Source organism: Colletotrichum gloeosporioides (genome assembly GCF_011800055.1).
Source record: "Colletotrichum gloeosporioides strain Lc1 chromosome Unknown consensus_39, whole genome shotgun sequence".
In the NCBI taxonomy this organism is placed as follows: Eukaryota; Fungi; Ascomycota; class Sordariomycetes; order Glomerellales; family Glomerellaceae; genus Colletotrichum; species Colletotrichum gloeosporioides.
In genome coordinates, this window is record NW_025544684.1 from 36,119 (window position 1) to 59,600 (window position 23,482).

The following is a 23,482-nucleotide window of genomic DNA, read 5'->3' on the forward strand; positions in this document are numbered from 1 at the left end:
ACCTTTCCGAGGTACAGTAACTACAGCGCCCTTAGCGCTGTAAATTTAGCGCACGTTCAGCGCGTCGCACGGACAGAAGTTTTCCCAGCAGACCCCGTAGGGCACATGCTACTGCTGAGCACCCTGTACTCTACAAAGTTGATCCCAACGAGGGCAAACATCGAGAACATCCGCAGCAGCAAGAGTCCGGCCAAAGATGAAAACATTTCCGAAATGATGGTTGAGATTCATCCGTACCCACCGCCACCGTCATGACTCTCGACCAACCAGTCTTATGGATGAAGGCTCTTTCGGAACACCTCTCCTATCTTCACAAAGCCATCATGGCATGCGCAGCGTTTGTTCAGCTTCTTGATATGCCGAAATCGGTGCAGGTCATCCTGCGCGATGCTTGCGCAAATATCGTTCCACAAATAAATCCGGAGTATCACCACGGCGGGTCTCTGCCGGCCGGCAGGAGCAGCTCCCCGTCTTGAGCTGGATATCCACCATACATCATTTGACGGTTGATCAAGCCCCGTGCTTCTACGAGACATTGCCTTGGCATACGCTGTCGAGAGTTTGAATTTTGATATCGCCTCCGCGGCTTGTGAGTAATTCGCACGGCTGAAGCAGGCTCGAAAGCAAGAGCATATGTCTGACTCGTTCTGGGCCCAACATCTGTAGGACTTGGCGCGTTGCTGTATGCTACCGTTGGGTTCTCGCTCTTGGGCGGATGGATATATTGATACGGGCCCGGTTCTCGAAAGTATGGGAGGGAATATACATTAATCTGTGTTGTCACACTAATCCTGACTTCATCGCACAATATGAAAGTCGTCCAGAGCTCAGCTGACGGCTCTGCGCTTCCGGTGATGATCGCTAATACCATGATCCCCGTTGCAGTCAATAGATAATGACCTCTTCCTACTTAAGGTGGAAGGCTGTGTCTCGCGGGGCAACCTCTCATCGGACGTGACATCCACATTGGCTTTCAACATTGTGGGTGACTCGGGGTGCAGTGATGTTGTTGAGTCGTTCGCTATCCGACCCCCTGCGAAGACGGATGATGTGCGAGGCGTGATTGGAGAGGGAGGTCGCGATGATACGGAGCCTGTGCCGGAGAAGGACAGCTCGTTTGATAATGGAGAGCTTGGTATCTGTTCAAATTGGTCGTCCTGTAGGGGTGTCGAGATGGCAGTTGTTGAGCCTATCCGAGACGGCTCGTCAGCCTGCCTTCCGGCACCTGATACATCTAAACCATGGCGTCGGACCCCCTCGTGTACTACTGATATTGCATCGTCGGCATGCGAATATGGCAGGCTCGCGAATGACGGCTCGATTCCTTCCTTGTCTCCTATCTCAACCACTCGTGGACGATCGCAGCCGTGGTACTCTGAGCCACATTCGTCCCCAGCTGCAGCTTCATATATATCATAATCTGATGGAAAGGCATTCTCCAACTCCCAAGGGTCATTCGTGGGCATGTAGGCCTCTTCGTAGTCATCTTCAGGGGTATCATGGGTATCGTGGGTATCGTGGGTGTCTTCATCGGCATCTCCGTCACTATCATTATCGGTATCGTTTTTGCTTTGAGCTCGGGCTTCTGCGCTCGGTGCGCGGTTCTCTCTCGGCTCGATATTCACCCTCTCCGCCTTCTGGTTCGCACCGGTCCATGAAAATGCAACGCCACACGCGAGCTGCGCGAAACTGTCCAAGCTGCCGGTCTGGCCGACCTTCAGCGCCGCGGAACGGGCGGTGGGTGTGTCGAAGGGTGTGCGAAGGGAGATGGCGGCGATGGCGATACTCGAGACAACATCGGCGAGTTCGGCCCGTCGTTCGCGTGACTTCTGCTCGAGGATCTCCTCCAGGTGCTGGCGGTTCTCGGCGACTCGTGCGGCGGCCATAGCGTCGGCGAAGAAGGCATCCTCGTCCTGTATCGGGATGCTGATGGTGTTGAAACGGGTCCAGTAGTCTGTCCAGAGCATGGTTGGATCGCAGAAGTCGGCCTTGGCAACTTTACTCCATGCCCTGTTTTTTGCTTGCGTCAAGCCCGGGGGTTCGAAAGGGGCCATTGTGTGTTTGTGAGAGACTCGTCGCGAGCCAGATGGTCGATCGGGTGTGAGAGTTCGTCGGCGGCGGCGGGAGGTATCAAAATATGTCAGATGCAATGATAGACGGGACTTGAAACCGATTTGCTTTGCGTTGCGCGTTTGGAAGCGGACATTCGCATGGTAGATGACGAGAGCTGCTGAATGCAAATGAACTTCAATGTCGTTGTAGGAGACGCGGAAATTGCCGGCTAGGCGTCAGCGAGACATGATTGGACAGGGTGGAGTACCACGCCATCGCCAGCCTCACTTTCAACCGGCCGAGCCACAAGTGAGCCAGTGGCGCAGAGAACCTAGACTTATCTTATCAGAGCACCTGGTCAAAGTGGAGCGAAGTGCCCAGCCACCCAGCCACCCAGCCGACACTGAAATGTGCTTGCCAACCTGGATATATGCATATACCCTCCCTGTTAACCAATTGACCAATCGCCCCATCATGCCCAAGATGCACGCATTCCCACATGCAGGCCCTCGCCTGAACTTCCCTCTCGACTGTATGGGTGTGTTAAAAGACTTGGAACATGTCCCTTGCGAGCGGCGCATCCACGCAGCTATTCAGCGACACTCCCGACCTTCAGCGCCGCCTTGACGAAGCGGCAGCCGACCGGCGCCCGGACGACTCCGCAGGCCCCGCGCCGGTGAATAGCGGTCTTCCAGTCGCACCCCGTCACCCCGTTCCCGTCGCCCAAGAAGGGAAAAATGTCGATGCTCCATCTGCGTCGCCCATATCCATCGCTGAGCTCGATGAGGTATTGAGACGAGCATCGCTCACCTCGCTCCCCGACGCGCGTCTCATTGTCGCTCACCATCGCCCTCCAAAGACCACAGATCCCGCCGTCATCCCTCTTCCTCACACCACCAGCCACCGAGACTTGGTCGGGGTGGTGCAGCGCACGGAAGATGTCTGCTTCACTTTATGCATTCCCTTTCACGACAACCCCGCGCTGCCGCCCTCACCTCGCTTCATTCAATCACGGCTCATCTGTCACATTTACTATGACCCAGCCAGCGACGACTGCGTCATCGTGAATAAGTCCACGGCCCTTTTCCTCCTCACAGGCATCTGCCCAGATCAAGGCCGAAAACCATTGCACAATGGCGAGGCTCGAGTGGTGCAGCCCGGGACGTGGAGGATATCCGTAGCCTATGGCGCAGACTTCGCCGAGCAAGCCCTTGTAGACTTCCTCATCCTGCGGAGACAATTCAGCGTTACAATCCACGAAGCCCCTCTTTCCCTGGCAAGTTCTAGGAAGCGATCCGCTGCTGATGCAGAAGATGTAAGGCTAAAGAAACGAAGGCACGAGGGCGACATCACGGAAATCCTGCTTGCCGCAGCCCCAGATGATGATGGGGCTGATGATGATGCCGGGCTTAAGATGACCTCAACCCGCACAGCCAGCAGACAGCTTGTGCATACCAAGGGCACACCTCTTTTGGATCTCGGCCGCGGAGAGGTGGCTGTCATCCGCGGCCCACGCAGAAGCCACGGCGATGTCAGCACTGAGGGTTCGGCCATGTACGACCTGCGCCGACTCGAAAAAGTTGCCGACACCCCATCAGCGAGTCTCTTCACCGGCCGTCACTCAGGATTACCTGTTGATGTCGTCGCCAAAGTCATCAGATACACCGGCAAGACGGCCGTCGACCTGGTCAAATGCGCCCGGAGCTGGCAGCAGGAGAAGACTGTCCTGGAGAAGTTGCATCACGCGAACATCATCTCACTCAAAGCATTCGACGGCCGTCTCTTCGCCATGTATGTGGAGCGCCTCCCAGGATCCCTCAACCGCGGCGAATCGTCGCCGTTCGCACCCCACGAGGCGCGGACGATCCTCCGGGACGTTGCATCAGCCCTGTCGTACATCACCGCTCAAAACATTGCCCATAACGATATCAAGCCTGCAAATATCGCCTACTCGCCGGAACGTGGCGCCGTCCTCTTAGATTTCGGGCTTGCCACGGCCTTGAACGTGCCGGCGATGCTCGGGGGCACGCCATGGTACATCCCACCCGACCTCATTACCAGGCAGAGCAGAGGTGCGCCGGGAGATATATGGGCGTTGGGAGTGACGATGCTTTACGTGCTTGCCAAGGTGATACTGCCGGAGCGGACCATGAGAGGCTGGTTGATTCGAGAGGTGATGACCGAGAACAGCGAAGCGCGAGCGAAGATGATACAGTGGTTGGATGTTGTGCAGGCAGAAAGGGAGAGCCTGGCGTCCTCGGATGTCGTGGAAAACATTGTTTACAAGATGTTGGATCCTACAGCGAAGTCGAGAATTGATGCCTCGCAGATAGTGGCGGCTCTGGCCGATGCTCGTCCATAAAATGGCGATGGCCTCATTTTTGAAACCGTCCCAGATTGCCGAGGCGGTGGAAGCGCCTGAGCTTACCTTAGTGACCAGCGTCGAAAATTAGATAAGGAAACTTTCGGTGCACTCAGTTGCGTTGGTCCTTTCAAGCGGTGTTCCAGGCGCACGGTCATATTTTTCACCCCAAAAAGTCTGACGGTGCCACCAACATCGCTGCAGGCAGCGCCACAAACCTTGCGGTACTTTCATTTTAGCGTGCATCCCCACATCTCAGGAAGTACCCGCGCTAAGCCCCAACCGTGAGGCACATACCTGCTGGAGCTGTGTGCCATCCGCTAACTTCCACACATTTTCCGCTGTAAGTAAGGGCTAGCATGCCATCCAGCTGGACCCCTCTGCCACCGCCGCAGACATCGCCGCGACGAAATTTGAAGGCAGTGTGCGATTCTGGGCGACAGTATTTGCCGAGACCCTCGATCTGCAGGAAGCAGAGGACCGTGAACTTCCGGTCATAGTCGCGACATCATGCCATCGAATCTGCGTTGCCCGTAGTCGTCGGCATTGCCGTGGCGCTCGAAGGTTGCCATCGCCTGCCATCCCCCGTCGGCCTCAGCGGGCGTGAAGTCGCCATCGACCCGGGGCGGACCATCCCGTCGCGACCTGGATGACGAAGTCATGAAACGCTCAGGACGCAGCTTTGGCAGCATTCTCATCTGCGTGCGCGATTCGACCCGGAAGCTGCTGCGCGTCCCGGCGTAGGTCAGCTCGTCCTGATCAATCGACAGCGCGGCGGGGGTGACGCGCTCATCGAAGTGATGCTCCAGGACCTCGAAACCATGCTCATGCCGGAGTTGAGGATCGGCACGACCTCGTCAATCCGGCCACGGGTCAGGACAAAGCCGTCGACCTGCTGCGACAGGTATCGCGGGTAGTCGATGAGCTCACTGTGTCTGCCCCTCGCGGGCCCTGAGGTCGGTCGACTGGTTGCCCTAGGCCGAGCCGGAGGAGCCGGAGAAAGCCGAGACTGCGTCCTCAGAAAGGCCCAGTTCGCCGCCGAGCCGCTGCCCTGGCAGAGGATGCTGGGCTTCTCCCGCGCCGCCTTGACAATGGCATGCACGGTGAGGAATTCGGCCTTCGGTGACCGCGCGCCCTCCGCCACCATGCGGCGCAAGGCCTCAGCATAGGTCTCGCAGAGCCACGAAATCCCATACGGGTACTCGTACTTCAGGCACTCCAGGTCGAATTCGAGTTCGGCGAGGAGCGCGCGGGCTGGGTGCTCGTCAAGGCCGGGCGGTCCGTGGACCCGATTGCGTCGGCGCGGAAGCTGGCGCGGCTGTAGCTGCACCGGCCTGACCACGCAACGTGCCAGCCAGATATCACAGCTAACGGTCCGACGGCGAGACATGCGCACTGTCGTGCCACAGTTGGTAGAAGTCCAAGGGCGGGTAGTCGATATGTGACGGCACGACGGCGAGCGGCAGGATGCCCGCGTAGTACTTAGCGAAGCACTCCGTGGCTGCGAATACCAGAACGGGCCCAGCGGTCAGTTACGGGATCATCGCGAGGAAGGCCGCCTCCAGTCGCTTGTCAGAGGCCGACCTGGATCATGCACGCCACTTCCGCACAGCGCTGCCTAGCAACAAATCAGGTCAACAGCAGGGGCTAAATTTGGCTGATTGATTCGCTTGTTAGTTTTGATTTTGCTTGGCCAAAGGCACAGATGTACTCAAGGCCGTCACGCGGTATCTTTTCTTTTCAGCCGGGGGGAATGGGTCTTTGTGCCCGGCTCCGCGCGGCGTTCAAAACCGCACTGCGGGGCTGTACCCACAAGTCGGCGGGCTCGGCTCCAGGCCCCATCTGGTCCGGAACGCCTCCAGACGGGCCCTCTGCTTGATTGAAACAGCCAAACGAGGGCATTATCGTCTTGGCTGATTGAACCCCCAAGTGACCTCCTTTGGACCTATTGATCAGTTGACTGATTGGCTCGATTGATTCGTCATGAATGGGCAGTTGTCCTGCCGTCGCATCCCGGACCACGTCGGCACCGTCCGCATTGCACACTCGCCAAGGGTGGGGGTGTGCGACGGCCATGGCGAGCTGGTCGACACCTGGGGAGCGCATGTCGCAGGGGCAGCCGCATTCAGAACCTCCAGCTTCAATATCCCACGCTGGCGATTGTTCGCATTGCCTCAAAGATCGGTGCGAAGTAATTTCGCACGGCAACGGTCAAGTCAAGTGCGGCCTGCAATGGATTGGGGAACGTGCAAACTGTTCCCTGGAACTCGTCTGAGAACGGTGGCGGTGAGTGTGGCTAATGCGCTGGACGTGCAGCAGATTTGCCAGATCCGGTAGTGCAGCGGCCACGCCGTGTTGTCTCCGCACTCCACTGCTTATTCAATCGTCAGAGCCCGAGTCAACGTTGACGAAGCAACGGCTCTGAACTGGGGCCCGAGACTAAGTAAACAGTAAGACACAAGTATCGTCGCCGGGGCGAAACGCAGGTGCGAAAGGCCTTACTTATCTTGCAACGTCGTCAATCCTTTGGACATGCCGAACAGCTTGAGACCCCCAGTTCGTAAGAACGAGCATTAAAACCCACCTTACTCTTCGAGCTCTTCCTTCAAATACCAATCCAGTGTTTATGCATCTGCCACGCCTCAAACGCGAGCCGCTGCCTCTGCAGCCTTCGCCTCATCCGCAAACTCCTTATCCGCCTTCTCCCATGCCTCATACGTGGATGTGAATCTTCCCACCGCGTCGGCATTATACGCGGCCTTGGCCACGTCCGTCTCCTTGATTGAATTCTCGGCCGCTGCAAGCGCGCGCTCGCTCCACCTCGCACTTTCGCTGCGACGCGTTCCTCTCCGCGTGCAGACACTGTATGTACATCTCGGTGTAGCGGGCCTGCTGTTTTGCGTATTCGGCTCTCAGCTTGGTCTTTTCCTCCTCGGTGAGGTCGTATTACGCGTTGCGAGGGGCATCTGCCGCCGTGGTGGTGTTGGCATCGAGTTCGTGCGGTGGCTGCGGCGAGGCGAGACGCTGGGTGCTGCTAATGGCATGGGTGGGAGCCGCGACAGGGAGATGGACGGGAGCTGTGGCCGGACGGATCGGGAGACGTGGCTCTATCAAGATAGGCCGGGAGGGGGTGGTAAAGGTGGACAGGGGCGCGGCGGCAGGCTGTATGTGTGTGTGTGTGGAAAACAGCGTCTTGGTAGCGGCGATAGCGCCCCCCACGAGGGGCTTCCGTCCGTTCGGCGTGGTGGTGGGCCTGCCAGTCTGGGCTCGACGGCGGCGGTGTTCGGAGCGACAGAGCGGGAGGTTTCGGTGACAACTTCGGGTATCTTGCCGCTGGGGCCGGCCGACCGAACGTCGGGCGTGAGAGGAGGCCTGTTGTTATGGTCAGCATGCAGTCCCTCAGGTCGGGTCGAGGATTCCTCCTGCCTTCGGGGCTCTTCTCCCGCTCCCTCCTGCGCCTTCTTTTCGGCAGGTACACCACTTCTTCACATAAGCCAGCTGGCGCGTCAGCGAGCGCACCGTCTTCTCCCAATTGGGCTGGAAGACAGCTTCTTCCGAGCCGACCGGCACGTGGCGGCAATCTGCGTCGTCGAGGAGCGCGTCGATTTGGCCGAGCACCACGTTGGTGAAGCGATCTAGCAGGTCGGGTCTCGCGGGCTGGGCCGTCTCGAGATGCGCGTGGAAACGACGGAGCCGGCGGGCTCGCATGGCGCGGTCCACCCGCCTGACGTTCCAGAGGTGGCCGCCGCTGCGTTGGTTCGCCATGGCCTGTTTCGGTTGTCTCTTGCGCTAGCAGAGAACTGAACGAAATGAGCAGACTTGGGATGCATGGATGGGTTCTCCTACCGAGTACTGGGTGACGGGGCTGAGCTTCTTCTCGATGATGGCCAGGTTTGCAGCTTCGACGTCGAAGTCGTCTTCTTCGCGCTGGGTGGAAGCTGTTTATCTTTGCGCCACTGCTTCTTCCCTCGCGCGGCAACACTTCTCAAGAATCCTCGCTCTTCTCGTTATGCGTGGGAGCATGCGTGTATGAACATGTTGTCGCCATGCTTGACCCTGGGGCTTTCCTCAGGCTACCACTGACCACCTGCTGATTCTAGCGCGTGAATCGGTAGTTGCTCAATTGGTGCGGTGGGTTGCTGGCATGAACATGATGCAGGTCGAAACTTTTGGTGGTGGTTTTTCGATCTTCGACCTGCACTCCTTCCCAGGAAGGTGCGTTCGCCACAGCTGTGGGGCAGGGCAACCAAACAGCACTACGATGTGGACGAGGCAGCCGCTGGGTGTAGTGGGCAGGTGTAGATGCAGGTGACACACAAGCCCAGTGCAGGGATCAAGATCGACGCTAGTGCAATATGGGTCTTGGAAGATCTGGAAGGTGTTGGGGTCCGTCTCATGACACCAACGGCTTCCATTCCCGTGGGCATGGATCAGACGGGCAGGCACCAACGCCAGATTCGGGAGCTTTACACTACGGGACGGGTCCTACAACAATTACAGCCTCCCATCAGTACCTCACACAGTGTTCACGTCGTGCAGTTTGGGCAAGAACAACTGATTGGGCCTCACCATTTTTTGGGTTGGGCGGAAGGTGACATGGGTAAGGTAGACCACGACCTGGAAGGCCTGTTCACTCCACTCCTTCCGTCCACAAGTCCCATCTCCCAAAGTCTCGGATCGCCATTGCCATTTCCTGCTCCCGGTTCCTCCCAGTTTTAACTCGCCTCGAGCGTCTTGTCATCGCGTCGCATCACATCATCATTTCGCATTCGATACCAACGTCCCCCCCCCCCTTACTGAAGCCATGGAGCAATCTCTTCCTCCCCATCATTCCCCCGACTTCAAATGGTGGCCAAGGTACATCAGAATTTCGCTTGGGCGCGAGCAGCCGCAGAGGTCTGGCAATCTCAGAAGGGCGTGTTGGAGCTCGCCTTCCTCGCTGCCTTGCGCCGCCTGCCGGTCAATCGTCTGGTTCAAGAGGAGTCGGGCGTCATTCGAATCATGGACACTAACACGCACACCGATTCCCATCTCCAACAGTCGGATGCTAACATCAACTACATCGCCGCCAATCGGTTCTCCCGAGACAATGCCCACTCCAACACCAACACCAACACCAGCGCTGTCACCGACCGCTTGGCCCTTTCGTCTTCCTACAGCGTCAGCATCCCCCACTCCAACTCCATCGCCGCTAACCGCTCCTCCCAGGATAACGTACTCCAACACCAACGACTTCACCCACAGCCCGGCCCCCTGGTCTTCCTACAGCGTCGGCATCCCCCCACCCCCACCTCTACGGACATGTCGCTTGAGAATGGCGCCAATCAGCAACCTGCTTGCGTTAGGGACCTCCTCAACGCCTGTTACAACCTTACGAGGGACTGTTTCCTGTCCATTGCCAGAGTCGTCGGAGCAACCACTCCCCACAGAACACCCGCATTGCCAATCACACACCTCCACCGCCATCATCCTTAGAGTCCTTCGACGACCTCAACGAGCAACACGATCAGGCTATGTCCGAACGGAGAGGGCTTGAGAAGGAGGAACGGCGGTTGGACCGTTGTATCCAAGACCTGGAGCACCAAATGTTTCGCTGCACTGTCCGCCTCCGGCTCATGAACTCTTCACCTTCGGCGTAGGGTAGGAATGCACAACCTGCACAATGCCATGAGGAGGACATGCGTGCACGCCATGTTCGCTCCTGCTTACTCTCATCGCCGGCAAAGTCATGCAGCGGATCGTGTCTATGCCGTCAGCTGCGATGGAGACGTGGGCTAGCAGCTGTTTGAGTGGGTGGAATAAATCGGTCCAAGTGATATGTGCGATAAGGTTATCCAATAAGAAAGTCATGCCTCACCGTTTTCTTTTCTCTCTAACCTCATTTCCATCTCTTCCATCCATCAGGGCCTTTTTACCTCTGCCTCCATCTGAAGACGCATTGAGCCTATCTCTGCTCTAAGCCACACTGCTCCACTCCATCTGAACCATTACCGTCTCAACAACATCATCCCTGAGTCCCTCGTCATGACTAAAAACAACTTCTATAAGCGCGCGAACGCAAGGGCGAGTGCCTGTACTAACTTTTATTGCTGCCGTTTGCTGACATAATTCGCGAGGCCACAAACCTTCCACGGCGCCCAGATCCGCGAAAATATGCAAATTTGCTACTCTGCGTATAAGAACCGCATTATTCATGCCTATGTTATCTACGACTAGCTCAAGAGTAAGTCTAAAACCCCCAACAAGCCAGACAAGGTCGAGGAGGAGCACCTCAAGATCCATTGGAGCTCCCGGTCCCGCCCAGACCACCCGCGCCGCCTCCGCGTCAGGATCCAGTCTCACCGCCGCGCAATCCCCCTCCGAAACCACTATCGCCGGACGATACAGTGATGCTGGAACTACCTCCACTCTCCTCATCTCTGAAGGGAATCCAGGCGTCACTAACCTGAAGTCTTGATCCACCCTCGGCATGTCAATCTCCCCTGCACAGGCAACCTCTGCAACCTATTGGCCAGCACTATCAACAACCTCATCAGCAATCTTATGCTTCCTCCAATCTTTTGGCGTAACCACGCTAACACCCGCCTACCTAGCCACCTCTTCAACCAGATGCGCAGTCGCACCAGCACCTTTTCGGCCAGCCGCCTCGCCAACCTTCCGTTCAACTAGATGCTCAGCCGCACCAACACCATTCTTACCAGAAGCCTCTCCAACCTTCTACTCAGCTGTAGGAATATGTTCCCGTCCAGCTGCGTCGAGAACCAGATGGTCAGGTGCACGAACAGCCCCTAGCCAACAAGCAGCACCATCAACTTCACCAACAGCAACTACAGCCTCCTGTCCATCTGAGTCAACAACAACCCGCTCAGTCACATCCCGTGGAGGAGGAACAGTCTCCACGCTTCGACATTTTAGCCAGCCGGCTTCCGGCTAAGCTTCGATCTTCCCAACAGCAACAATATTTACACCTGTCTTCTGTCCCACAAAGCGAGCTTCTGCTCACAGGTTTATGGCCCAAGAGGCGCGCTTGACAGCAAGGGTCGACAAGCCGGGCGGTGCAGCATGATGTCTACTTGTGTCTGGGCCCGCGCCTCCGAGCCGCAACCCCTCATTCACCTTCTTTCCGCCATCTCCATCCCACTCATCATCTGCCGTCTCACGCTCCCCTACTCCTCACTCGAACCGCCCTTTCGCCTCCTTCACAGACCATCGATCACCTGTGGCAAGTCCAAGTCGTCACATCGAATTTGAAGAGCTCCTCGCGCGGTACTCTGCCTTCGAGAGAGAGGCTCCAGACTCAAGTGGAGTACCGTAGCGTTCGGTGGAAGCGGCTCGCAGGCGGACATGCATGTTCCGCCTCTGCGAGTCAACTGCGACGATCCGACCGCTTTGGGGCATCAGCGAGATCTGTCATGCTCGGCGTCTCCGACTGTCTGCATCGCAAGCTCATTGCGCGGCAGCTTTGAGGAACAGATGGAACGGCGACGACCGTTCTATTGGTCAATCACCCAAAGAGAGCGCCTGGCGCCTTGCTGGGGAATCTGCATGCAGGGGTTCTGGAATTTTTGGCGAAATTTGGATTTCATCACGATGCAAGCCTATCACGGCCTCCTTGAAGGACAGAGCGAACTCTGCCTCGTCCGTTCGACATGCCGTTTCATCTTGGACCATGTTGGCCGTAGCTAAAAACCATCCTCGCTCATTCTTTTGAAGAATGAACCACAACAGTGCCGTGAGTTCTGTTCGTCTTGTTGTAGGATCCAACGCAGTCCTCCTTTCCGCATCGCGCCGGGCATACGGATTGCACGGCGTTGGCGGATGAGATTATTCCGGAAGGCCTCCTAAGTACCTACGCAGCCGGAAAGAATATTTCGACAGTAACTGCAGTGGACAGGTCTTGCAGAACGTGAATTAGAATCAAACTAAGTCAAGTAAGTTGGTCTCTGGTAACTGCTGCCTTCGACCAACTGCCGACGACCCGGTGCGAACTTCATGTTTAAAACTCTTGCGCTCCACCAACGCACTTAATTGCTTCCAAGTATTAGCAGCTGCGTTGTCAGATGACCGCTTTTCAATTTTGAATATGGCAAACATCAAGCCGTGCCTTTCCAGCTCTCTTTCCGACTGGGCCCACGCCACTCACTATCGATAACCCCCAATCAGAGGAGAGTGGTGACAGGCCAGCAACAATTTCCTCGCTCCTGTCGAGCTGAATGCCCATTGCCCTGAGCATTTCCAACTTCTCCCCAGAACCGTTGTGGTAGTACGCTGCCTTCCTTCTCGAGCATTGGCCACGCATCGCACCGCACTAATGCCCGCAAAGTCGAAGTAAAGTGGTCGACCGACGAAACCACCAAGACATCTATCTTATCGTCAATATCGGCTTTTGAGGCACAATGCCTCAGCATTGTAATAATGTATGTCATGGTTCAGATAAAATCTTCGAGATACGCCCGCTTCCGCTGGAGAGGCTGGCACGGTAACTCTTCCACGTTCTCGACATTATTACCGTCCCCGTGCACCCAGAAGGACGACAAGCCCAACCTACAACCATCTACAACATCAGCCCAGCCGCTTTCGTCTTTGTTTTGAACGCGAACTCTGAACTTGATGGCGCGTTGGCGCCGGCTGCCTTGAATTCCCACTAGACAATTGCAGCTACTGTTGAACAACCGCAATTCGAAGGTACGACATTCTCTCTCCATCGCCCGTGATTTGGTGATCGATTTCATCCAGCAATACCCTTGAGGAAATTGGCTACCACTTCCACTTGGGAATGCGACTTGGCGGTTTGCCTGCTTCTGTTGTTTTCTCTTTGTGCCAAGGTCATTTGTCTTCAAAGGGGCATGCCAGCGTGAGAGTTTTGACCTTGCTTTCTAGCTGCATTAGTGTCGTCTGACGTCCTGACGTTGAGGCCATCGCCGCTCACCGCATCCCACAACTTCACGAACTTGTTCCACTTCCAAGCCACGTCCATACCAACAGCTCCATATGTGTGTTGAGGGAATAAAGGACCGTGATCCAACTCGGCGTTTGCGATGGCTTCAGCGCTTGTCACCAGCGAGGCGTTGGGAATTGCCTGCATGTGTTAAGGCTTCCAACTGTGCTACCTACATGGACATAGGATATTCAAAAAGCCAGAAAGCTACGGATACGATACCTAGAGAGTACCTTTCAGGGTCAAATGCCAATCGTCATATTTGTTCCATTTCAGGGCTTGCTCCCAGCTGATGTGGGAAGGCAACCGAGGCTTTCGTGCCAGCACAAGCATATTGAACCCTTCGGGAAAACGGTGCCACGCCAGCCTATAGACAATTTAGCCACAGTGTGTTGAAGACTTCCCGCGCAGAAATAACTACCGAATTCGCTGTCCAGCATTAAACTTCTTGTGGGCTTTTGTGTTTTCTCGATCCTTTCCTCTTCATGTACCTAGCGTACATCGCAACCAACATGATTCACTGGTAGCCCTCCATGGGGCGTAAGGCTGTAGACGCAATTACAAACGCACCTACAATCGCGTTCAGACGCCTGATTTTATCAGCATGTCATCTTCTGGAAGTTCTTCACTCCATTCATGAGCTCCTTGTTGTCGAACTTTCAATTCCGGTGTTCTGGTCTACTCCACAGAAGAGGCTGCCGGCTTGAATTCTCCGCTAAGCATGTAGCCTGCAAGTCGCACGACTCCTTCATCGTGGGCTCAGACACCATCAACTTGGTTTGAACTGCGCTGAGATAGAGAAACAACTCTCCTCCAGTCTCGGAACTTTTTCGGGGTTTCGTAGTGCTTAACTAACCCAAGACTCAGTACCCCACCACCGGCGGTCTCCAAGATTTGCCATCGGCGAAAACAATCGGTCGATTATCAGTTTGTAAACTTTTTGATTTTAATTTTACCCAGATGCCAGAGTTCTACTTTCAATCTTTCAAGCTACGCTGGAGCTGCCATTGCTGACTGTTTAATGGACCCCGGTGAGGCTCTTGGCTTGTTTTGCCCTGAATGGCCTGTTCTCCCTGACAACTCGCAGAACTCCCGGCCGTTGACACAGAAAGTTTACTTGATGAGCTCCCTAGTATTACGCCCCCCTTGCTCATTACTTAGCAGCAGCTCTGCAATGTATAACGAGGACAATTACTGACTACGACCGACCACCTCTGCCCCCAACCCAGTCGGGAGACAAAAAGAAAAGAAACGGCAAATTTGTCGGACGAGTTCGCCTTCGCTCTACTTCCGAGGAGGCTGCTAGTTTCAGCAAGTAGATTGTTGTGTTGAAGTTCGTTTCTTTTTGCTGAATATGACACGCTTTGTGCTGGCAAGCCTTCAATGCAATAGGTAGACAGGCAAATAGATTTCGTCGCTTTCTCTGCAGTCCAGTAGATGCCGCTCAATCTCTGTTGAAATCCACCCTCTTGACTTAGATGGTACCACTTGGACAGCCCCAAAGACAGCCGTCGTGACCAATCAGTGCGCTCGGAATCAAAACCCAGCCTCGCTGGAAGCCCATTTTACGAGTCTTGAGGTTTTCAGCCCTGCTGTCAGACACTCACCTCTACAGGAGCTAGTGGGCCATCAGATATCATGCCTCACGGTTTTCTCCGGGAGATTCGGTTGCATTACCGCAGGCCGTTGACATCGTCGTGTGCCTTAACCAGCCGTCGATTCTCGGCATGGCCTCTAGGTGTAGTACAAAGCTTGCTCTAGACAATGCTAGCCAGGACATGGTTCTGCTTGGGCAAAAAGCGTGTCGGCGCAAGTAAAACGGCCTTGGCGATTCAGAATCCCTTGAAGCACCTTTTATACCAATCTGTATATGAAAAGCCTCAAGGTTGCTGCAAATCAATCAACCAGACTTTCATGAACAGGAACGTTGCCGTATTTCATGCACGAACGGTAGAAGCCGTAGTGTATGTCCAACGCATCTATAGTGGTGACAACAGACAGCATAGACATCGTACTTAGTGTATTGTTGGCTCACTCTGTAGAAGCTGTCTTCAATCCTTCAACATGCTTGTTTCTGCTCTTCCCCTCCCGCCCTTACCTCTGAACTATTTTGGGCGCAAACTCTCCACGACACCGATCTTCAGAACCGTCGTACCGTTCCTCCTTGCAGAGCTAAGTATGCAACTACTGGTCTGACTTCATCCCCCTCCGACCGCATCGCTGATTTGCCACTCACATCACAACAATGATTCACGCTCCCCGAAGCCCCTTTCGCAGCCGCTGTGAGATGCCCAAGTCCCGGATGCCACCTGACGGGAGATTCTGGTCGCCAACGAACGTGTCGCTGTCAAGATTCGTATCACGAACCAACCAAAGGTTGACTGGCCTCGGCTAAAATCTGGCATCAAGCAGTCACATAGCTATGAGTACCCGGGAACACATGGAGCTGTTGTGAATCTCCACTACGAGGTATGGTGCCTTACTACATAAGGCCTCAACTCTCAACGCGTCCGAGGTCGACTCCATCTTTTCTTCCAACAGCCTTCTTACGCGAAATACTGCCACTGCCAACGGGCACATTTCGTATGTGTCTGCTGCTACCAGGCTTTCTGGTATGTGTTTTCGGAGGAGCAGTGCTGGCATACGGGCGTGCACTCTGGCAAGGCTCGGTCGGCGGCTGTGGCTGGCTATATCGGAATGACACACATCGACGCTCGAGCTCCTCGGGCGTCGGTAACGGGAAACGAACTCATGTGCGAATTTTGTGCACCATGCCTCTGTGTCCACATGCCCTACGAAGCTTGCGGCAGCAGACCTTGATCTCACTATCGAATGCGCGGGACCCGGGGACGTGGTGATCATCCGAGCTCAACAATACTACGCTGTCATCAACTGTTTGACCTGCACTGCTGTCAACTTTGACATGGCCCACTCAGAGAACCGTCCCGTCTTCGGGTCTGACCCTCTATGAGCGACCGGCCAAGAAACGAGATATTGGCAGGCCTCGAGCGGAGCTACGGTAAATTGTCAGAGAAGCCCAGAAGGTAGACAGCTTAAGTATGCAAGATCCCTCGCATTGACTGGAACAAGCCGGCACACCTAAAAACTATTAAGCCTTGCACTAAGCATCGGAAGCCGCATAGCCACTCAGCAGTGTTGCGGCCTTGTATGTAGTCAGAGAGAACCCAACAATGACAGAACTCGGATGCGGTTTGGGGGAGATCTTCATTCTCGCATTAGACAGCGCCTCAATGCTCTCGCAATATCACGCCGCAGGTCCAACATCGAGGAATTCATCATGCGTCTTCACGAGTACTCACTTTCCTGCGAGATTGACCAATCCAAGATCGTCGGTATCGGGTCCAATTTTGCGGTTATCGACGCGGTTGCTCGGAAAGCACAGTGTTCCAAGGCCGACCTGTCCACCATACGAAGTCGGGCAACAAGTGGATGCGACTCTGTCGAGATGGCAAAGAGCTATTGTGCTCCGTTCTTTTGGATAGTAACAATCCGTTTGGCGTGTCCTCAAATGCGGTTTGTTGTCTCCTCGAAACGGAGATAGATGCCCTAAGGTATCTTCTCAATACAGACTACACCGCATCTCTATGCTCACCAGCAAGAGCATTTGTCGACTCACTAGACGCCACCTCATGATTCGTAAGATGTTTAATTTGCTTGGGAGGTCTACAACAAACCCCCGGACGGGTTGTCAGCCAAGGAGATGCTGGCGCTGCTTCGACCACTTCTGCCCATCAAGGGGAACGTCTGCAATCCAGACCGATACCCGGCTTGGTCACCCCCGTAAGGCTGGCCGCAAGTACCATGCTGGCCAGTCGACCCCACCACAGTCTCACATACTGATGACAAGTACGACTTTTGCGGCAAAGACACCTGCTCGCGGATCGAAGACTACGGGCAGCTCGAACGTGGCTTACAGGGTGTTGCCGATGAGACCGGACGATTCGCACACCAAGTGGGCAAACCCATAGCCGTTTTCAGGTTGCTTAATCATTCCTGTCATTCATCGACCCAGTCTGCCCGAAGGGAAGTAAGCGGACGAGACGTGTTTGCTGCCAAGGCAACTTGTGATATCGCCGACGGTGCAAAGATTACGGTTCTCTATGGCAGCGGATGGAAGACTAGGTCATGTCTTTGCGAAACATGTCAATGACTAGATATTTGATTTGCACGGAAGCAAATTGGTTGTAAGTGGCAGCTTGGATTAATGAGTGCTGGTAACATCATTTTAAACCCATTGGCGGATGTTGATTGATCCCAAAGCGTGCCACGATTGATATACACGCATGCCCTTGTTACCTAAGACTAGATGGTCATTGATGATCTGACCTATACTGACGTGTCCCACACGACATCCAATTCTTCAAAAACCAGCCTGTTAGCCTTTTCTGCATGTCTTCTTGTATGTAAATCGTGCCCTACTGAGGGTTGGTCTGTTCTCCCCACAGGTGCATTTAATGCATTATTCAACTTAGAAGCACTGGTCCCAGTTCATACTTCAGGTTACGCAAAAAATAGAACATTCCACTAGTGCTGTTATTAACAAGCATGCCTTACGCGATAGGCAACCCCTTGCCCGCCGTCTTATATGTCTACGAACATGGAACTAACGGTGCTGTTCTTCGCCACCAGACCCGCAACATTTACCAAGCTTTGGGGTTCCCTTCGTATTTGTTAGCTCACCTCACCGCTCGAAATGGATTAGCCTGGTCCAGGTGTCCTCCTCTTCAGCACCAGAGGAGCGTTATGGATGCTTCCAATTTGATGCCCGAAGATATGGACGGCGAGAAGCGCCGTGTGTGGGAAGTTGGCACAGTTCACATCAAGCGAGAGCAGCCAGTCGATGTCATGGTAGTAATTCAAGGAACACGTGTGGCGATGGCCTTCTGTCTCGATGCTGTACTGGGCGAGGGCATTTGGTAGCACTCATAACCTGGGGGCTCGCGTCGCTGCTGTCTGTAGGGCAGAGATTCAAAATACACCAGCTCAATCTGTCATCTGTGCATTTTCAATGCATCTCCTGGCTTGAAAGAGCAAAACGGCTCGCAAGGGAGTATTTCAACCCGCAAAGGGAGAATTACTCAAGTTCTCAGTGGGGCATAAAGTGCCGTCCATAATATTTCTTCTTAAACAGAGAAGGGGCATCAAAGCTCACCTTGCTGTCCATCCCAGGTACGAACTTTAAGAGCATTGTAGTCTGTGAAAACCTTCATCGCAATGCCAGAATTAGCGGAGGACAATGCCGCTACAAGTGAATCTTCTTTTACTTCTTGAAGTCGATGTGAAAGCATGAGTGTCGTGTTAAGCAAACAGCCTTTTTTGTAACTTATATCCCTACTCTCCCGACCTTGGGGTACAGTTTCCTTGATTATATTTTCTGCTACCCGCCTCGCGGCTAGCCCAAAGTCGTACATCAATTGATGCTTTACTTTCTTTTACTTTTCACATCACCCGTGGGCATGACATCTACGTCCAAGTCAAATCGAAATCATGCGGAGGCAGAGAGATTTCATGCCCAAGAATATCTTGGTTCGATCCCGACTGGGAACCATCCAGATTGAAAAAGATTCTTTGACTCAAGTTGATGGGCCCGCAATCGCCGGCACGAAGGTCGTTCCCAAAGCTTTTCGCGGCCCTGACCTCAACCGCTGCTGCATCTCGGGCCTCCTGGCGAGCTCATACACGGCCCATTCGAGCGTCGTGGTAGTAGACTTGTGTACGGCTGTAAGAACTATCATGACGTGATTGATCACGTGGCTCTCTGTAAATGCGCTACTGGCCGGAGCAACTGTGGTGATGTCATTTCCTGCCACATCCTGAGAATCAGTAAATTTCCGGTTCCTCTCGCGGATCATCTCGCCACAGGCCGCACGAGGTAATTCCTCGACTCTTTTATCTCGCAAAGTTTCTTGATCGGCATTTCGAGGAGTAGACGCAGGTCCAAGTAGCGGCTGAAAGTCCCGACCCAGTCAAACAATTTGGTTGGTTTAGGTAGTCTCAGACTCTTTGAGACTCTGGAAGTCGTGGTCCACGCCAGCGAGCCCGATGTTGTCCAATGTGGCCCTGGAGACGTACTCGTGACGCTCAATCAACGTATTATGGCTGTTCTCTAGCTCTTGCTTGATAGAGTCAACCATTTCAAAAGCCTTGTCCCAAGACCTATGGCATGGATGACAGTGAATGCTGGCAGCATCTTCAACTGGTGTACCTGATGACGAATGGTCAGCGAAATGACAGTCAAGCGCCCGAGAAGTGGCTCACCCTGAAGTCTGCGGTGCTCAGAAGAACCATGTTACTTCCTGTGAAGCGCTTCATAGCAAGACGTACCGGCCATTAATGAGAGAAGTCGAACATTTTAGCGACAAAAACGTCTCGGATTGCGCTCGGCTTCGTAACGAGAACCTCTTCGCTCAAAGCCCCTTACAATCTCAGAAGCTCGTCTTATGGACTCGTCTCTGCGATTTCTCGGATGATTTCCCAACGCTGATCCGGGAACGGCATGGGAGAATTCCGTCTCAGAAGTTCTCTTCTATGCAGCTCTTAGCACCAGGTGTCACCGCAACCAAAAGGTTCCTCCTTACCCTGGGAGTCACGAATTCACAAAATTGTGTGATTTATCGAGGATACAGATTGTCCAGTCTGTAGCCCAGAAAGTCAATGTCCCAGCTTCAAGGGCGAAAGGTTTCAGAAGCGTCGTCGCATAAGGTCCTTCAATGCTGAGCGTGACCGGATTCAGTAAGATTGCTGACAGCTAAGGCCGCAAGACCGTGGTGATGGGCGGATTTGTGTATGTGTCAGTGACGTTGAAACAGTAGAGAACATAGCGATGAGAAAAAGAGTAGCTTTGAATGACTTCGACTGTTTGATTAATATAGAAATGGTCGGCTAGAAAGCAAAATGAGAAGATGATTATGGCGTAGGAGACTGTTGTTTGTCCATGCAAATTCCAACGGGCCGCGGGCGAGCATTTAAAAATATTATTCTTTCTAATCTGTAATTATTTAAAGTATAATTTACATGAGCCAGTAACCTTTTAGCCTTTCGCGAGTAGCCTGGTGGCTTATTTCAGCGATTCTAATACTCATGTCGATCTCGAAGACATCTTACTGGTATATGTGCTGCGGATAGAGGTCTATACTTTTTACTCATTTCCTGTTCCCTAATCCTAGCTTTCCTGTATTTTACCTACTACGCCTGACCACTGCGACGCATAGACATATTACACGTCATCGATCCGTCGCCCCTGAAGCAAAGTGCAATCCCTGCTCTTGGCGATGGAAGCCTGGTGATGAATCACAATGCTGGCGTCCCAGAACTAGGGGCCGAAATGATTTTGGTCCGAAATGCTGTCGTCGCGCTGAGTCCAATCGATACGACGATGGTAGGATCAGTTGCAACTTCATGAGCTATTGCCGGCACGGATTTTGCTGCCGACATTGTGGCTGTTGAATCCAACATCCGGACAGCAATGTCAATCAAGGCTGGAGACCGCGTTTACGGTGCTGTTCCAGGGATGCGCTCGCTCACATCCGAGTTTGGGGGGTTCGCCGAGCTCGTTGGCGCCACGAGGGATGTCACATTGAAGATATCCGGCTATACGTCGCTTGAGCAAGGCGCATCTTTTAGGAGTGGCGTCGAAACCATTGGCCTTAGCCTTGCCTTATTCAAGTCACTGGATGTCCCCGGATCTCCTGCATCGCCCGCCGCTAAACCCATGGATGTGCTTGACAGACTCTGAAAAACGCAGACACTATCCGAACTAGTGACTTAAACACCCTGAGGGCTTGTCTAACAACCATTTCTGCACACATGAATGAAGCCATTGCCATTGTAACCATGGATTGCCGGATCTGGACGACGTATCTCAACAAGTCCCGCGATCCCAATTCAATATTGATCGTGCTTGCATAAAGACGCCGCTCTTTATAGAACCACGAACATCAGACGATCCTATCTTCTCCAAGATGGTGTCAGAAAGTTCGACTCCGAGTACTTCTAAGTTCTCTGTCTCTCGCTGTGAAGCTGAAATTATCCACCCCTAGCAACGGCCTTTTTAGAGGTCGTGTATGGGGCCTTGGAGTCTTCAGGGGAGACTGTTAGCGGCATAGCGGGGTCTGACACAAGCTTCTACATCGAACTCATCTTTCATCTTTCAAGACTACTTCGCTCTTCAAGGCCAAGACGTCAACGCGATTCCGACGTACGCTGCCTCTGTCACGGCTGCCAGTAATACTTCTAGTCGTATCTTGTACTTCTTTAATTTACATGGCCCGTCAATGACAATCGACATGGTCTTTTCCTCGAGCATAGTTCGGATAGACGAAGCGGTCCACAACCTCCAAAACGGTACCAGACGAGTCGCATTTGAGTCACTTTGTGGACGCATCGGAGCAGCTTGAGGTGCAATACTGGGTCGAAAACATGGTAAAGCCTGTGTTGTTCCATGATCTTATCAAAACGAGCCTTACTGCTGCCCACTCATCTTTCAGCGGTGTCATCGAGAACGGACCGCACCCCGCTCTCAAGGGCCAACCAGCGGCACAATCACCGCTGAGGTTGGGAGGGAGCTGCCTTACACAGGGGAGTTTTACGAGAGGCGCAAGTGACATTGAAGAGATTTCTGCCAGTCTCGGCTTCCTCTAGTGCCTTTTCGGCCAGGAAACCGTCGATTTGTGAGGCTTTCAAAAGATATGCCATCCAAGCAGCTGATCGCACATGATTAAAGACTAAGCGACCTACCCGTTGGATCATCAGAAGACTTTCTGTGCCAATTCCGGGCTCAGCAAAGTCTTTAGGTCATCGCCTGCCAAATTCCATGTTCTACTGAGTCTTCAGACTCCATATGGCACAGCTGAAGAGAGAACATGGCGGAACATGCTCAAGACACCCGAGCTGACGTGGCTCCTAACACATACGTTACAAGGCCAATCAGTCTTCCCCGAGACCACTCATATTTGCCTAGCGGTGGAAGCGACAGTTTAATTGGTCCAGGGCAAGCGGGTTGACTCAATTGATGTTCTCAACCTCAAATTTGTGAAGGCTATCGCACTCCATGAGGCGGCAGGCACTGAGATGCTCAGCTCCATAACCAAGACCAGCCCCCTTGCATTCGATAAGAAGGAGATGATTGCCGACTTTTCTGTCTCTTCGACAGTTAGCAAAGACTCGAACCAACTAGCTCTTAACTGCGGCTGTCACGTACATTTTGAGTAGTCCTCGGTAATGAACCGTAAATTCGATTCTCACGCCATCATCCTATAGTTGCAACATGACTGGAGTTGCCGTTGACAGGCTCCACAACCGCCTCAAAAATGACCTTGGTTTTGGGTAAGAAGTCCCCTCTGTGGTTTGACGAATATCGCTCGTAAGTTGGGCTTTAGCACGGGAACTATGCGCTGTACCCAGTTCGACGAAGACGGTACTTCTCTATTCTTCTATCCCGGAATGCTCGATAGTGTTCTTCAAGGGCTCAACTCTGCTCACGGTGCGCCTGAAGATCGCCGTCTTTGTTCAATCGTCGCCCTACGTTTTGTCGTTGCATCCTGTCACTGGAGATGTTATTCTTTATCTTGATGACTTTGAGACACATATCATCGAAATCGTGGGAGTGACCTTCTTCCCCCTACGCCGCTGCCACTTCCGTAGATGACAAACACCTTTTCCAGGAATCTTTTCTCACGTTGGACCGGCCTGATGTGTGGATGATCTTTGGAGGCAGGCGCGCAGGTCCATGGGAGGCGCGTAAGCTCTCGGTGTAGAGCGTGCGGCCATCTTTTGAAGAATTTCCACGCCGGGCTACCATTGAGCAGCGCAAAACCTTGCCAGAGTATAGGCAGGCGTGGGTCAAAGATTCTGAGCGACTCTATCATATTGTGGACAATGGCGAGTATCTATTCGCCCCTCAGTCGTGGATCAACAATATCAGAGAGGAGGTCTTTCAAATGATGAAATCACATAGCCAACATGATGCTGATTTCAACCAGGCCAAGGCTGTCGGAGAGCATCTTCTCATCCCATTGGTTCTCAGCGGAGAGAGAGGCATTCTCCAGTACACGATCAGGGACAATTAACCTGAGCGGTACTACACAGACATAATTGGGTTTGAGTGACTG

The 23,482-nt window shown here is 53.7% G+C and overlaps 4 protein-coding genes and 1 pseudogene across 5 annotated transcripts; 3 read left to right on the plus strand and 2 right to left on the minus strand.

Annotated features, from left to right (window-relative positions):
* Positions 1–20: 20 nt before the first annotated feature.
* On the minus strand, positions 21–1,967 carry GCG54_00015389 (uncharacterized protein; the record flags this gene model as incomplete). The annotated part of the gene is made up of 2 exons (XM_045415178.1): positions 21–37; positions 1,358–1,967. The coding sequence occupies 2 exons, from the start codon at positions 1,965–1,967 to the stop codon at positions 21–23; spliced, it is 627 nt and encodes a 208-aa protein (XP_045264992.1).
* A 644-nt stretch (positions 1,968–2,611) lies between these two features.
* On the plus strand, positions 2,612–4,414 carry GCG54_00015390 (putative serine/threonine-protein kinase mkcD; the record flags this gene model as incomplete). Its single annotated transcript, XM_045415179.1, has 1 exon — positions 2,612–4,414. The coding sequence occupies one exon, from the start codon at positions 2,612–2,614 to the stop codon at positions 4,412–4,414; it is 1,803 nt and encodes a 600-aa protein (XP_045264993.1).
* Positions 4,415–19,357: 14,943 nt separating this feature from the next.
* GCG54_00015391 (uncharacterized protein) lies at positions 19,358–19,704 on the minus strand (the record flags this gene model as incomplete). Its single annotated transcript, XM_045415180.1, has 3 exons — positions 19,358–19,516; positions 19,632–19,669; positions 19,698–19,704. 3 exons carry the CDS (start codon positions 19,702–19,704, stop codon positions 19,358–19,360), a joined length of 204 nt encoding a protein of 67 aa, XP_045264994.1.
* Positions 19,705–20,838: 1,134 nt separating this feature from the next.
* On the plus strand, positions 20,839–22,631 carry GCG54_00015393 (uncharacterized protein; the record flags this gene model as incomplete). The annotated part of the gene is given in 6 exon segments (XM_045415181.1): positions 20,839–20,969; positions 21,040–21,132; positions 22,014–22,042; positions 22,102–22,346; positions 22,362–22,568; positions 22,584–22,631. The coding sequence occupies 6 exon segments, from the start codon at positions 20,839–20,841 to the stop codon at positions 22,629–22,631; spliced, it is 753 nt and encodes a 250-aa protein (XP_045264995.1).
* Positions 22,632–22,681: 50 nt separating this feature from the next.
* GCG54_00015394 lies at positions 22,682–23,440 on the plus strand (annotated as a pseudogene). Its single transcript has 2 exons — positions 22,682–23,111; positions 23,151–23,440. Coding segments are annotated over exons 1-2 (720 nt in total).
* The last annotated feature ends 42 nt before the right edge of the window (positions 23,441–23,482 follow it).